The sequence below is a fragment of the Sarcophilus harrisii genome, chromosome 4, assembly GCF_902635505.1.
Source record: "Sarcophilus harrisii chromosome 4, mSarHar1.11, whole genome shotgun sequence".
NCBI lineage: Eukaryota > Metazoa > Chordata > Mammalia > Dasyuromorphia > Dasyuridae > Sarcophilus > Sarcophilus harrisii.
In genome coordinates, this window is record NC_045429.1 from 280,359,268 (window position 1) to 280,375,086 (window position 15,819).

General features: G+C 33.6%; 1 protein-coding gene across 2 annotated transcripts in view; it reads right to left on the bottom strand.

Moving 5' to 3' along the window:
• Positions 1-15,819, bottom strand: part of MAPK14 (mitogen-activated protein kinase 14) — a 103,695-nt gene that overhangs the window by 54,649 nt on the left and 33,227 nt on the right. For both annotated transcript variants that reach the window (XM_003768998.4, XM_003768999.4), the window contains exon 2: positions 13,503-13,632. In XM_003768998.4, coding sequence (XP_003769046.1) covers positions 13,503-13,632 — 130 coding nt within the window. The remainder of the gene's footprint in view (positions 1-13,502; positions 13,633-15,819) is intronic.

Sequence of the window (15,819 nt, forward strand, 5' to 3'; positions counted from 1 at the left end):
CTAATCAACTGATCAATACCTATATAAAATGTACATATTGTCTCTATTAGAATATGTGTTCCTTCTTTAAAATATATTAAATTACTTGCCATCTAGGGGAGGGGGTGGAGGGAAGGGAGGAAAATTTGGAATACAAGGTTTTGCAAGGGTCAATGTTGAAAAATTATCCATGTATATGTTTTAAAAATAAAAAGCTTTAATATAAAAAATATAAAACAAAAAGAAATACATGTTCCTTGAAGGCAAGAATTTTCACTTTATTTTTAGTACATAGTACATACATACTTAGTACATATTAATAAATGCTTACTGACTGACCATTAGAAAGAAGGGCTCAATCTTGGGGTGTACAGAAGAATGAATAGAATGGAATGGAAAGGTAAATAAAATGAAAAAAAAAATTTTTTTTGCCTACATTATAAACACATAAACACACACACACACACACACACACACACACACACACACACTCACCCATTATTCTGGACTACCTATCTCTTGTTTTTCTTTTCTCTTACCGTGGATTATCAAATGTTAACTGATTGAAATCACTAGGGCACAGAGTATGGGCCAACAGAGTCAAATTATTTTGTTGTTCTAGCCCCAAACTATCAGATTTTATCTATGTTATTTTACAGGCAGCTAAACACTGCAGTGGATAAAGCACTGGGCTTGGAATCAGGAAGATTCATGTTTTTTTTTGTTTTTTTTTTTAAATAATTATAACTTTTTATTGACAGAACCCATGCCTGAGTAATTTTTTTACAAGATTATCTCTTGCACTGACTTCTGTTCCAATTTTTCCCCTCCCTCCCTCCACCCCTTCCCCAGATGGCAAGCAATCCTATACATGTTAAATATGTCACAGTATATCCTAGGTACAATATATGTGTGCAGAACCGAACAGTTCTCTTGTTGCACAGGAAGAATTGGATTCAGAAGGTAAAAATGACCCGGGAAGAAAAACAAAAATGCAGTTTACATTCATTTCCCAGTGTTCTTTCTTTGGGTGTAGCTACTTCTGTCCATCATTGATCAATTGAAACCGAGTTAGATCTTCTCTTGTCAAAGAAATCCACTTCTATCAGAATATATCCTCATACAGTATCGTTGTTGAAGTATATAATGATCTCCTGGTTCTGCTCATTTCACTTAGCATCAGTTCATGTAAGTCTCTCCAAGCCTCTCTGTATTCATCCTGTTGGTCATTTCTTACAGAACAATAATATTCCATAACATTCATATACCACAATTTACCCAACCATTCTCCAATTGATGGGCATCCATTCATTTTCCAGCTTCTAGCCACTACAAACAGGGCTGCCACAAACATTTTGGCATATGCAGGTCCATTTCCCTTCTTTAGTATCTCTTTGGGGTATAAGCCCAGTAATAACATTGCTGGATCAAAGGGTATGCACAGTTAGATAACTTTGGGCATAATTCCAGATTGTTCTCCAGAATGGTTGGATTCATTCACAACTCCACCAACAATGCATCAGTGTTCTAGTTTTCCCGCATCCCCTCCAACTATTCGTCATTATTTTTTCCTGTCTTCTTAGCCAATCTGACAGGTGTGTAGTGGTATCTCAGAGTTGCCTTAATTTGCATTTCTCTGATAAATAGTGATTTGGAACACTCATGTGAGTGGAAATAGTTTCAATTTCATCATCTGAAAATTGTCTGTTCATATCTTTTGACCATTTATCAACTGGAGAATGGCTTGATTTCTTAGAGTCAATTCTCTCTATATTTTGGAAATGAGGCCTTTATCAGAACCTTTAACTATGAAAATGTTTTCCTAGTTTGTTGCTTCCCTTCTAATCTTGTTTGCATTAGTTTTGTTTGTACAAAGGCTTTTTAATTTGATATAATAAAAATTTTCTATTTTGTGATCAAGAATGATCTCTAGTTCAGAAGATTTATCTTCTTGAATTCAAATCTGGACTCAGACACTGACTGACTGCATGACCCTGAGCAAGTCCTGTTTGCCTCAGTATTCTTATCTGTAAAATGAGCTAGAGAAGAAAATGGCAAAACCTCCAAGCAAGAAAACTCCAAATGGGCTCATGAAGAGTTGAGCATGACTGAAATCAGCTGAACAGCAACAAAATACTATCTTGTATCCAAATCCATTAGTTCAACATTCCCTCTTCAACCTTCTTCCTCAGGATGAATAGGAAAAATGTTTTAAAGTATAAAATGTCCCGTCTTCTTTTTTCATAACAACAATGCAATTAAACTACCAGGGGTTGGTGTTTTTAAGCTAATTTCATCTAATTTCCTTTATGATCTTTGACATCAGCTAGAATTAGCACATCATCTGGGCATGTATCAGGCACTCAATAAATACTAACTGATAATATAGCCACCTAGATTTAGAGAGTGTTAAGAGAACTTAATTTGTCCTCTAGGAAATACTCACAATTTTGACTATCCAAAGGAAAAAAGGGTTTTATTTAAGATGTTAAAGATAAATAAATAAATATATATCTTACTATTATACAAATTATAACTTTTAGTTGCAGAAATAACCCTCTAATTCAAAAGAATATTCTTGTAGCAAATATACACAATCAAGCAAAACAGATTCCCATATTAGTTATGCCCAAAAGGATCAAATAAATTAAAAGAGATTTATCACAGCTTTATAATGGTAGTAGGAATTAGAACTCAGGTCTTAAAATTCTTCAATCACACCCTTTTTACTTCCTATTACCTTTATATTACATATATGGATCTGAACTATAATTGTTACTACAAAATTAAGAAATCTGAGAGTTATGGAAGAAGTTCTATAACAGCAAATCAGGTGTAAAGAAAATAAAGGACTGTTGTCTAACGGCTCCACCTGCACAACCCAGTTAGCTGGAAGGCAGGTGCTCTTTCTTTATTCAGCATGACAAGGGGGAGCTATCTCTATGGTTACTTCTCTGGAAGGCTAAGCAATGGAAATGAAAAACAAGGGTTTCCAGGCAGATTGTGCTGGTGCCAACACTGCTATTCTCCATATCACAGGCAAATCAACAAATAAATGAATGAAATTGATTCAAGGAATATGGATCTATAGCACCACGAGGCAAATTCTTATTATTGGTTTTTAAAATCTGGAAGAATACAATTCACTAAAGAACTTTATAAACTAACAAATATTTGACCCTCCTCAGGATTTTGGGAGTATTCATGCATAACTTTTTATCACCAAGGGCTCTAAACACCCACTAGGGAAGAAGCTGTGCTGAGCTGATTATTACTGTGACTGTCTCCAAAGTAAAAGCATTCACATGGACTGACAATTTGCACATGTGATTTGCTTTAAATCTAGAACAAGTAAAGGAAAAAACAGACTAACAGCAACAAGTCACCATAAAAAAGATGAAGAAAATGTTTAGGTACTAAAATTATGCTTTAATATATTAAAAATCATTACACAGAAAATCTATGCTCAGCCAATCTTAAAGACTTCATTAGGCAGATGACTCACTATATAACACAGAACTAGGAGAGCAATTTATAAAATGCCACAATAATACAAAGAAAGAAAATACTGAAAGATCTTAATACTCTGATCAAAAGAGTGACCCATCAATTCATAGTGAAGCATATCTGCTTTTAAGCAGAGAGGTAATGGACAATAAATACCCAACAAAGCCTGACCACTATTTTAAGTTATCTGAATTTTTTGTCACAAAAAGGAAAAGGTTTCTAAGTGAAAGATGATAAATGGGAAATGGTAGTAATAAAGAGATGGAAAGAATGAACACCCATAAAATATTGCTTAATTTCAATTCCAAACTGTGGGTATGTCTCACCAGATGACATGTCATGGTGTGCCATTGGGCATTAGACACTAATCACAAATTGATAGATTTACAGTGTCAAGATCACATATTTATATTTTCTAAAGATTAGACACTTATTTTTGTTTTTTTTTAATGTAATAGTTTTTTATTTTCAAAGTACATGCAAAGAGTTTTCAACATTCATCCTTGCAAGACTTTGTGTTCCAAATTTTTTCCCCTTTCTTTCCACACTGTCCCTAGAAAGCAAGTAAGTAATCCAATATAGGTTAAGCAAATGCAATTCTTCTAAACATATTCCCACATTTATCATGCTGCACAAGAAAGATCAGATCAAAAAGGAAAAACATGAGAAATAAATAAAAGCAAACAACAAAAACAGTGAATATACTATGCTGTGATACATATTCAGTCCCCATAGTCCTCTTTTTGGATGCAGATGGCACTCTACATTACAAGTAGATTCAGAGGCAGCTAGGTAACATATTGGGAGAGAGCTGGGCCTGGAGTCAGAATAAGCCAAGTCCAAATCCTATCTTCAACATGTCCTGTCAAACATTTTGGACAATTCTGGGCAATTCACTCTGTTTGCATAAGTTTCCTCAACTGTAAAATAAGGATCACAAGAGCTCCTCTGTGCCAAGGTTATTTTAAGGATGATAGAAAATCCGAAAAGCCTTACTTAAATAAATGCTTCTTGACTGTCATTAATTGGATCCCTTACTGATAATGTGTGCATCTAGAATAGTGAAGATCCTGGACCTAATTTGGGGATCCTGAGATTCTCAGCAAGTAGGGCCACAGAAGAGGCAATGCCAAGGAGCATCAGACCACTAGAGGAGAATCCTGAGGGTTTCTCCAGAGGTTTAAAAGGGAAAAACCTTTTAAATGTCCATATTTTCTGACACTACTTTCTTATTCTCAAACAGCCAGTTTTACATCTATGTGGAACTGATTCTATTTAAATATTCTCTTTTGTCTGACCTTGGCACAGGTGGAATTTTCAGTTTCATCTGCAACTCCCAAAAAGCATATGGAAATGTAGTTTGACTTGACTCCTAAATTTCATTATTTTAATGAAATTTCATTTCCTGTCTATAAAATAAACAGGCCTAAAATAATGCAAATAGTGCAAGAACAATACAAGATTTGATTGCTTAAATAAAAAATAACTAGAGCTTAGGAGAAGCTTCTTTGAAGATGATGAACTGAATATGACTGAACCTGATCTTCAGGTTAGTACACTTTTTCATTTCAGATTTTTTTTTTTTTTTAAGGACTGCCTGCCTTTCAAGATTACAGCTTTTCAATAGCTTTGTGAGTGCCTTGAAATTTCATTATAATACTTGTTTTGTGACACAATAATTTTTAGATTGCTACATATATATGATTAATGTAAAAAAAAAAAAAAAGTATTTCATTTACAGCTTCTAATGTAGCATTGATCAAGCACTTTATGACTAATGCTGTGTGATCATTATTATACTAATTGTAACTACATTAACCTGTTCAAAAAAATCCATTCTTAACCTTCTGGATTCTGATTGTATCTGTCATCAATTTCTTTATCATATATAGTTTCAATGTGATTAATTAATGAAATTAATGTTGCTTTGTGATACATCATCATCTATAGCAAAAGAAAGAAAAAATTCTCCTAAAAGAGTCATGGATACATAAACTTGTAGGAAAAGCCAGAAGAATAAAGATAATTGTTATTTAGACTGAATAACAAGAAAAACATAAAAATTAGAACTGTCTTAAAATGGAATGGGTTACTTCAGAAAGTGGCAAGATTCCCCTCTTTAAGGGAAGACTGTCATCCTTAGAATCATTTTCAATAGGATTCATGATTTAAGAGAGTTCGAATTTGAGCTCCCATCCAATCAAGAGATTTCACAATTTTATGTAAAATGCTATAAAATAAAGTGTATCAGAACTAAATTGGTCAAAATTTGTAAATATTCATAGATTATTCCACAATGTATTCCGTTCTCATTTTCACTTTTAAAAAAATGGAAATATCCTTTGAAACATTATTATGGTATTAGTTCCTGACTTTGGTTCCATTTCCCTATTGCTTTGGCCAGTATTTAAAAGAGGCTTTAGGCAACAAATTTTTAGAAAAGGCAGTTAAAGTTATAGACAAGCTGCAAATGAACCTAGTATACAAGGAAAATAACACATTGGGATATATTTTTTTAAACACAGTACCCTTTTCTAAAAAAGAACTGAAAAAAGTTCTGAAAAATAAAAGAACTAAAGTAATCGGACTATATTTACATCAAATTTATATGAACTCCACAATCCTAAATAACATAGAATCCAGACGGAACTTTCTATACATCCTTTTTTGCTCTCAATTTTTAAGCTAAATGCAATACTATTATAATTTCCTAAAGAAAATAGGATCCATACACCAAGAATTCTTTATAAAAACCATTTACATCTAACATTCCATCAAATGATAATTATATCTCAGTTAGATAAGGAAAATTAATATTACTCTTTCTTACAATGTGGTTTTGATCTGGGAAAGTATTAACTTGCCAAAATAAATTTAATCCAAGTCTACTTAAAAATTATTAAATAGATATGCTCTTACAAAAACTAAACTACATTTAAAACAAAGTTATACATTAAGAGCTGAGAGTTTACTATATCCCAAAGAGATACTAAAGAAGGGAAAGGGAACTGTATATGCCAAAATGTTTGTGGCAGCCTTGTTTGTAGTGATTAGAAACTGGAAACTAAGTGGATGCCCATCAATCGGAGAATGGTTGGGTAAATTGTGGTATATGAATGTTATGGAATATTATTGTTATGTAAGAAAAGACCAGCAGAGAGAATACAGAGAGGCTTGGAGAGACTGAATGAACTGATGTTAAGTGAAATGAGCAGAACCAGGAGATCATTATATACTTCAACAATGATACTGTATGAGGATGTTTTCTGATGGAAGCGGATTTCTTTGACAAAGAGAAGATCTAACTCAGATTCAATTGATCAATGATGGACAGAAACAGCTATAAGAACACTGGGAAACTGAATGCAGTTTACATTCAACTGTTTGTATTTTTGTTTTTCTTCCTGGGTTATTTTTACCTTCTGATCCAATTCTTCTTGTGCAACAAGAGAACTGTTTGGTTCTGCACACATATATTGTATCCAGGATAAACTGTGACATATTTAACATGTATAGGACTGCTTGCCATCTGGGGAAGGGGTGGAGGGAGGGAGGGGAAAAATCGGAACAAAAGTGAGTGCAAGGGATAATGTTGTAAAAAATTACCCAGGCATGGGTTCCGTCAATAAAAAGTTATAATTATTAAAAAAAAAGAGAGAGAGAGAAAGAGAGCTGAGAGTTTAACATTTTCTTCAATTATGACTTAATTTTTTCTTTTTTTCTAATATTAATAAGATACATGAGGATTTTTTGCCCAGATCTAATTAAGCTTTATCTGGGAAAAAGATTGTTCTCTCAACAACAACATTGCCTTCTATTTCAATGAAAAAACTGCAGACAGTTGCTGATAGCTCCCTCCTTACTTGACATCATTTAGATGTCTTTTTCCCACAGATCTCCTCCTTCATCCATCTGACTCAAAGTAGCTCTTCCTCCCAAACAAACCCCTCTATATGACCAGGTAATCTCACTTCATCCCACCTTCTCAACAGAGTCCTCCCTTCTATTATTCCCACTCTCTTCAGTCTCTTCCTATCTCCTGGCTGCCTTCTTAATGTTTATGTCTCTTCCATCCTCAAAAAACCATCATCTGATCTATCCATTCCCCTTAGCTGGAATTTTCTATTTCTCCTTTTGTGACTAACCTTGAGAAAATCATTTACAAGTTGGTGCCAGCCCCACTTCCCTCCCTCCCTTCTTAACACTCTGCAGTCTGTCTTCCAGCCTTGTTGCCAAGTCCCGTCAATTCTACCTCAGTAACATCTTTTGTAGAGGTGACTGTACCTCCCATCAAATGCGACAATTTTAGGACAGTTTCTATAACCTCTCATCTGAACAACTTACATCTCTTTCTGATTCATCTTGCTTGCCTCGTCTCTCCAATCCAGTCCATTCTTCACTCAGTTGTAAAAGGCCAGCTTTTCAATAAATTCCAGCAGTTCCCTGTTACCTTCAGGATCCTCTTCGTGGCTTTTAAAGCCCTTCACAAACTAGCCTCTTCTCATCACTCCTATCTTCTTCCATTTTACTCTTTTTCTCTCATTCTAGGATATAGTGACCCTGGCCTTTGTGTTGATCCTCTCCAGATTCTGGATTTTCACTGGCTATCTCCTATGTCTAGAATTCTTTCCTTCTTCATCTGGCTTCTGGCTTCCTTTATATCCCAGCTAAAATCCCATCTATCATAGGAAGTTTTCCAGTTATCCCTTAATGTTAATTTCTTTCCTTATCTCCAAGTATGCGGTGTATACAGGTACACAGTTGTTTATATATTGTCTTACTCAGTGGAACTTGAGTTCCTTGAGATCAGAAACTGTTTTTAACCTCTCATGGCTCTATTAGGAAGCCTTCCATAGAAACTACAGAGATATTTTCCCTCAATAATACTGTCTTATAGGAAAAAATATGTAACTATGTAGGAATAGAATGGGTTGCCTTGGGAAGTGCTTCTCTATACTTCATTCTACCCCCAAATGAGATAATCAAGCAAAAGCTAAAGGGCAAATTAGAAGTATTATTCTCTAACTAAGGATTGGACTAAATGTCCATTGAGGTTCTTTTCAATCCTACAACTTTGTGATTCTATTAAATATCATTATAGACAAAGAGTTCATCTGACACATTAAAAGTTGTATGCTTTTTTCATCAACTTCTTTTGTTCTGTTTTGCTTTCAAGAGAAATAATGAGGAATAGTACTAATAGCACAGTGGTTTAGGAAAGCTTTCGAGTAGGAAATATCAAAAAATGAGCCTATGGGGCTCTAATTTGCCTTTGTGGACTTATTTTACATTGTTCCTCTTCACATAATCTATGCTCAGTTTAAACTTTACTGATCACTGATCATCCTGCCCTCTCCTATCCCCTTGTATTTTGAATCAGTTTTTCATGCTTTTTCATCTCCCCTCTTCCCCTATTTTTACCTAATGAAATTTTTCAAGACCCAAGTGAGGTGTCACCTCCTCAATGAAGTCTTTAATGATTACATAACTAGACACAATTCTTCTCTCCTTGATCCTAAATTTTTTCTATTTGACCCCTCCTATATATTTAATTATAGTCTAACACTTATTGAAATTACTTGAATATAGGTCTTATTCTGCTGACTATATTTAAGTTCCACAAAAGAAGGATCTATGTTAGTCATTCAATTTATTAATTTATTAAGTTTATTAAGTGCAACCAAGCATTAATATCTGATATAATTCCTTAAACATAGTAGACATTTCATAAATGTCTGCTTTAAAATTTAAATTTAAAATTTTTTCTTAAAACCTAACAACTATGAGGTAGATAATGAACAAAGAAAATAAAAAATTCCCAAAAGACAAACCCAGAGTTAATTTCACCTAACACATTCAAAAGAATTTTACAATTAAATTTATTGGTTAGGGCACTAGACTATTTAACTGGAACCAAGTGTCATATGAATGTTTAATGCCTTTAGTCATAAAAGAATACAAAGTTAGAATGCAAAATTTATCTCCATTGAAAGAATGACCTCTACTGTCCGTCTTTCTCCCTATCTAGACATTTAAGAAAAGGGGAATGTGAAACACTCAACAATGTATTTTATTATCCAAAAAAAAATGTATTGCCCTAATCTAAATAATGGTAGCTCTCAATAATGTTAATTGGCAAAAGCTAACTCTATTGGTATTAAAAGGTGAATTAATTTTCATAGAGAAAATTTTGTAATTTCTTCCATTACTAAGAGACTTCTGGGATTTAAAATGTCATAACAGCTTCACAGATCTTTCTTTGAAACATTTTTTTAAAAAAAGAGGAAAAAGTCAGAGAGACTCTAAGCTTAATCATTAACAAAGTCAAATGAACATAAGGAATATAAATTTACATAAAACTCCTAATAAATTATAATAAAGCACCAAAGTAACACCATATATATATATATATTTGGCTTAGGTAATTGGGGCTAAGTGACTTGCCCAGGGTCACAGAATTGGGAAGTGAAATCACATTTGAATTCAGGTTCTCCTGACTTCAGGGCTGGTGCTCTATCTATTGTGCCACCTAGCTGCCCCTATAATAACAGAATTTTTAAAAAGCATGTTGATCCCATGTCTCTTTTCAAATTCTTCTATAGTTCTGAAACCATAGTCTTTTTTTTTCTTAAATAACCATAGTTATAGTGATGGTATATACAGTATTAGTTTTTTATTGACCTTTCTTTGTAATTCTTTATGTAGATCTTTGGACATATCATTTAACATATATTCTTAATATTTCATAATATTCTATTCCAACATTTATTCAACCATTTTCATCTTCTAATTTAAAGGCATAAAGGATATTTCTAGCTTTTCCAAATAGAAATAAAGTAGCTAAAAATATTTTATATAGGTTGATTTCTTTTAGAATTATTACATAATTAATTGAACATACTTAAATTAATAATTTTGTGGGAATTTCTTAGCAAATGAAATCCTGGTCTCAAAAAGTGATTAGTTTGGGATCCTCATTGAAAATTGCCCTAATGCCCTGAAAAATGTTTTTACCGATTTAAACTTCCCAAAACATTATTATAACACCTGTGATTGTATAGCACAGCCAACACTTAATTTCATATCTTTACTGTTTGCTATTTTTCTGTCATTCTAGTGGATTTGTATAGTATCTTAAGGTTGCTTTGATTACTAAAGTATTTGTGAATTTTTTCATACAGTTATTAAAAATTTGTATTACTTCCTCTCAAAATTTTTAGAGTTTCTCCAAGGATTGCAGAACAATTAGGACGTAGAATAATGTACTATGTCCCACCTTCATCTCATATTCAATCATGGGGTGAGTCTAACACAACCACTTTACCACCTCCTTCTGCTATGTAAGCTCCCATTACTTCTCTCTGAGGTGATAATTCCTTCAGTTTAACAGCAAAGTGTTGACTGAATAAAAAAGCTACAGTCATCAAGAAATTTTTATGGACAGTCACTATCCCAGAAAGGAGATACTGAAATTTACAATTCTAGAATTGTAAGTCAGCCCCACATGGATACTTCTCACTCACACTTTCCTTAGCAAGTTTCTATCCACTCTACCCACAGCTACTAAATATATTAGTTGGAGAATGTGACCCAGGTTTAGGTGTGGATTTGCCTAATTTGTAAACACCTGTGATGTACCTGTTTTGTGCAAACAGAACCACATAAGTAGGGACTCAAGACTTGAAATGGTTAGTAGAGATGAATCCCTTACAATAGGCTTTCTCTAAGAAACCTGAAAAAGTTTGAGTCCAATTATGCAATAGTGGTCCTTCAGTGTGAGCAAGTTGGAGTAAGAGTCATTCCACAGATTGAATAAATAGATGTCCAAAAGTGCTACATGAGAGGTACAGACATTACAGGGCAAGTGGCTACCCAACAAACTAATTACACAGGTAAAATGCTTTGCATGCAAAGATTAAGGCAACATAAATACAAGCTGTTCTTATTCTGTTTAATCCTATTCCTACTAATTCACCTACCTTCTATGCCATTCTACAACAAACGTCCCACTCTTTAAGAAACTCTTCTATAGCTTCAAATTTTTCAATCAGTATTCCTTCTACCTTTAGCTGAAACCTGGCTTCTCTCCTCTTGATACAACCCTTATAACTCTTCTCTCTTTTTTTTCTCTTTTTCTTTTGAGGCCACTGGGGTTAAGTGAATTGCTCAGGGTCACACAATTAAGAAGTGTTAAGTGTCTCTAGATTTTAACTCAGGTCCTCCCTGACTACAGGGTTGTGCTCTATCACTACACCTTCTAGCTACCCTTCTTATAACTTTCTTTCACTAGAAGACGCCACCTCCCAAGTCCCACAATTCACAGGGATAGGAACAGGATTGATGTACTTCTTCAACTCATAAAAGTTGACCCTCTTCTAAAACTCACACTATTTAATGATACCTTTCTTTCTCCATAACTCATATTTATTCAGTATTTTTAAGGTTTATGAAGTTTTCCTTATAATTCTTCTGAGAAATAGGAAATTAAGAGTCTCCATTTTAGAGATAAGGAAACAAAGTGAAATTGTTTCCCATGATCTCCAGACTCGAAAGTACATTGCTTTTCCCACTACAGAGTCTCCTTCTGAATTCCTTTGCTGCTGTCATTAACTGCCCAATAAGTTATTCTAACAAATTTATCAATGATTAGTAATTGGGTCATGGCTTTTTAAAATATCTTATCTCAAGTAGAGGATAGGTTGGGGACTACCATTCATATTAACAATCCCTAAGCAATCCCTCAATTTTTTCCCCTCCTCTGATCATATTTTTGGCACCTGTTTTCATGGATACAACTTAGACCTCAACCTTTCTCATAATTCATTCATCTATTCATGAATAACTGATATTTACAAAAAACTTATTAGGTTCTAGTAGCTGAAGATACAATACAAAGCCAAAACCAGTACCAGCCCTCTAGAAGGTTATAGACTACTTGATTGAGGGTGGGACTAGAGATACATCTTATACAATAATATGATGGGGAAGGCCCTAACAACTAGGGGGTGTAAGAAAGGCCCATAGAAAGTTTCACTTGAGCTGAGCTTTGAAAGAAGCTAGGGATTCTAAGAAGAGGCAGAGTAAAGAGAGAATATATATCAGACATGAAGGACACTAGCTAAGACAAGAAGAATGGAGACAGAATATTGTGTTCAGAGATTAAGGATAGTTTGGCTGGAATGTAAAACACCTAAAGGAAAATGTGAAATAAGCCCAGAAGGCAAACTAGAGGCATATTATTAAGGATTTTAAGTGTCAAACAGAGGAGTTTTTTTCTTTTATCTCATAGGAAATGAATGGGGAAGTCAATGTAGCTTTTGGAGAAAAGGAGCAGTAACACTGTCAGACTTGGGCTTTAGGATATCAATCAATCTGGAAACTGTAGAAGATACCTTGGGGAAAAAAAGAGCATGAAGAGAGAAAGCCCAATCAAGATGGTAAGAATTCAGGTGAGGTGTGTTGAGGGGTTTACCTAGGATAATAGCTATGAGGAGACAAAAGAGGAAGAACTTAAAGATGGTGTTCAACTTTTAAATTCCATTCTCTAACTTTATGCTTGTCCTACTTATATTAAATTTACCCTTTCCACTTCATCATGCACCTCTAGTGCTTGACTCAAAAAAAATTTTTTTTCCACTCCATATGATTAACTCTGGTTACACTTGCTCTACTCTATAGCTGTCATTTTAATGTTTCACTAGTGATGCTCCTAAAATGCCCCGCTGTTACCCATCTTTAATTCTACTTCACATGCATGCAAGCATGCACACATAATTCCATTTCATTTTAGACTTCGGCAATCTGTCTAAATAAAAAAGGGAAGAAAATAAAAGCTAAATCTAGTACTGGCATTATGTGATTTAGCATATATTAAAATAAGAGACATCTTATTCTAGACAGACTTCAGACAATTTAATTACAATAATTACTGTAATATAAAGTCAAGCCTAAGATATTATTAATAGTTTGTCTAATTTATCTTTGTGCCAACTTAGATATTTCAAATGGTTACTTACATTTTCATGTTTCATATGCTTAAGTAATCGCAACTCCCTATAAGTCCTTTTTGCATGGATGATAGACTGAAATGGTCTGGATAACTTCTTCACTGCCACACGTAATCCTGTTTTTTTGTCAAAAGCAGCACTGTTGGGGAGAAAATAATATTATTATAAATGTTATAAATACAGGTTAAGGATATTTACTTATAATGCTTATTTATTTACTATTTAAATGGCTTAATTCCAAAGACAGCATGAAAATTCTACTCACCTCAAAAAAAAAAAAAAGAACACATAATATCCTTTTTTGATATACTGGTTCAAAACTTACGAAATGTATCACACACACACACACACACACAATTCTAGAAATATTTACAGAAAACTCTTTTCAACTATTTCAAAAGCAACTGTTCTATTTCCAATCATGAAATTCATGGCATATTTGCTTCAAAAGAACTTCTCTATATTTGCATTAACAGATCTCAGGGCTCACCCAGAGGCTTCTACATCTGGAATGCCCCATATTCCTTTCAAATGGTCATTCTTAATTTTAAATGAATAACTGCAACAATTAGAAATGCTCAAAGTTCATACTAATATATCTAAAAAGAATGTGTTTTATATGAAAGATAATCAGGACTAAATATGGATTAAGTCATGCAGTTTTCAAGGCTACAAAATTCAGAGGCTGGAAATGGGGAGGGGGTGTGTGTACAATGAAATATACTTTTTTTTAAAAAAAGCCTTCCAGAAAACCTGTTCTCCATGGTCCACAGTTACTTATTTTGTGATAAGTCAAATTGAGCTTTCTTTATAATAGGTATAAGTTCCCAGGAGGAGACTAATACATATGATAAAAAATTCTTCAAACTTAAAAGCTTGCCTAGGATACACAAATGCCTTGCGCCAGCTCTATATTTAGGAACAACAGTTAAGAGTGTACCATTATTAAAAAAAAAAAAAAAAAAGTGTACCATTATTGCTTCACTAAGATTCTCTTTCAATCCCCTTTAAGGCAGCTAACATTTGGCATCAGTCTTGAGACTTTCAAAATTCAAGGTTGGTCTATAGGGTCATAAAACTAACAAGGCCCTAAGGTTTATATATAAGAAAGATAATATAAACAGCTAAATAAAAGTATTAAGGAAAAATTTACTTAAACTGGCAACATTCCAAGTAAAGCCTAGCAGATGAATACTGAGGAACTTCTTGAGGACACAGTTTTGTATCTACCACAAATCATGCCAAGAATACAACCAGACTCCATCACTTTTTTGAGAATTCACACATTTGATTCCATCCAGTTCTAATGGTCTTGTGGTGAAAACAGATATCTGCACCCAGAGAGAGGAGTGTGGATCACAACATAATATTTTCTTTTCTTTTCTTTTCTTTTTTGCTGTTATTTGCTTGCATTTTGTTTTCTATCTCATTTTTTTCCCCTTTTTGATCTGATTTTTCTTATATAACATGATAATTGTAGAAATATATATAGAAGAATTGCACATGTTTAACTTATATTGAATTATTTGCCTTCTAGGGGAGGAGAGGATGGGGGGAGGGGCGGAGAAACAAAAAAGTTTGGAACACCAGGTTTTGCAAGGATATATGTTGAAAATTATCCATACATATGTATTGAAAATAAAAAACTTTAATAAAAATGTTTTTAAATTAAAAAAAAAAGAGAGAGAATCTACAAATTCAACGTGTAAATGGTCTGATTTGGGCAAAAGCAATTTGCAAAGATGTTTATATAAAGCCAACCCAACAACTGTTCTTTCAATTAAATGCCAGGTGCTCTGAACCTTTTGTTATCAAATTGCTAACCCTCTTATTAAGGATCAGTAAATGAATCTTTACAGTTTAAAATATAAAATAAATTTTACTGTGCTAAGCTCTTGAAAAAGTATCTAACACTGAAATTTCTAAATGCTACTTAGTAGACAAAGTGATATATTCAAATCTAAGAAGCCTCTGAGTACTTTCAACAAAAAAAGATTTTAAAAGAGTAGTATATTTTAACCTATACTTTTAAATGAGTATGTTACTACTGTATGAACTACAAAGGCCTTACCTGGCATGCATAGTATTGTTATATTTTGCCTGTTTTGTATTACAGGTGAACTAAGTGGTTTTACATTTTAAAATAAAGTATACTTTAAGAAGTGTATTTTAAAATGTAAAAAATCATTCTAAGTTTGGGGGCCATGCAAAAGAGAGGAATCAGAGACCCCTGCTCTAGACAATCCCTTCTCCCCCATTCATATCTCTTTGCTTCCTGAGGATAAGTACTACAAAATAACTTTAAAGAAGATTGCTATGGAGTGAA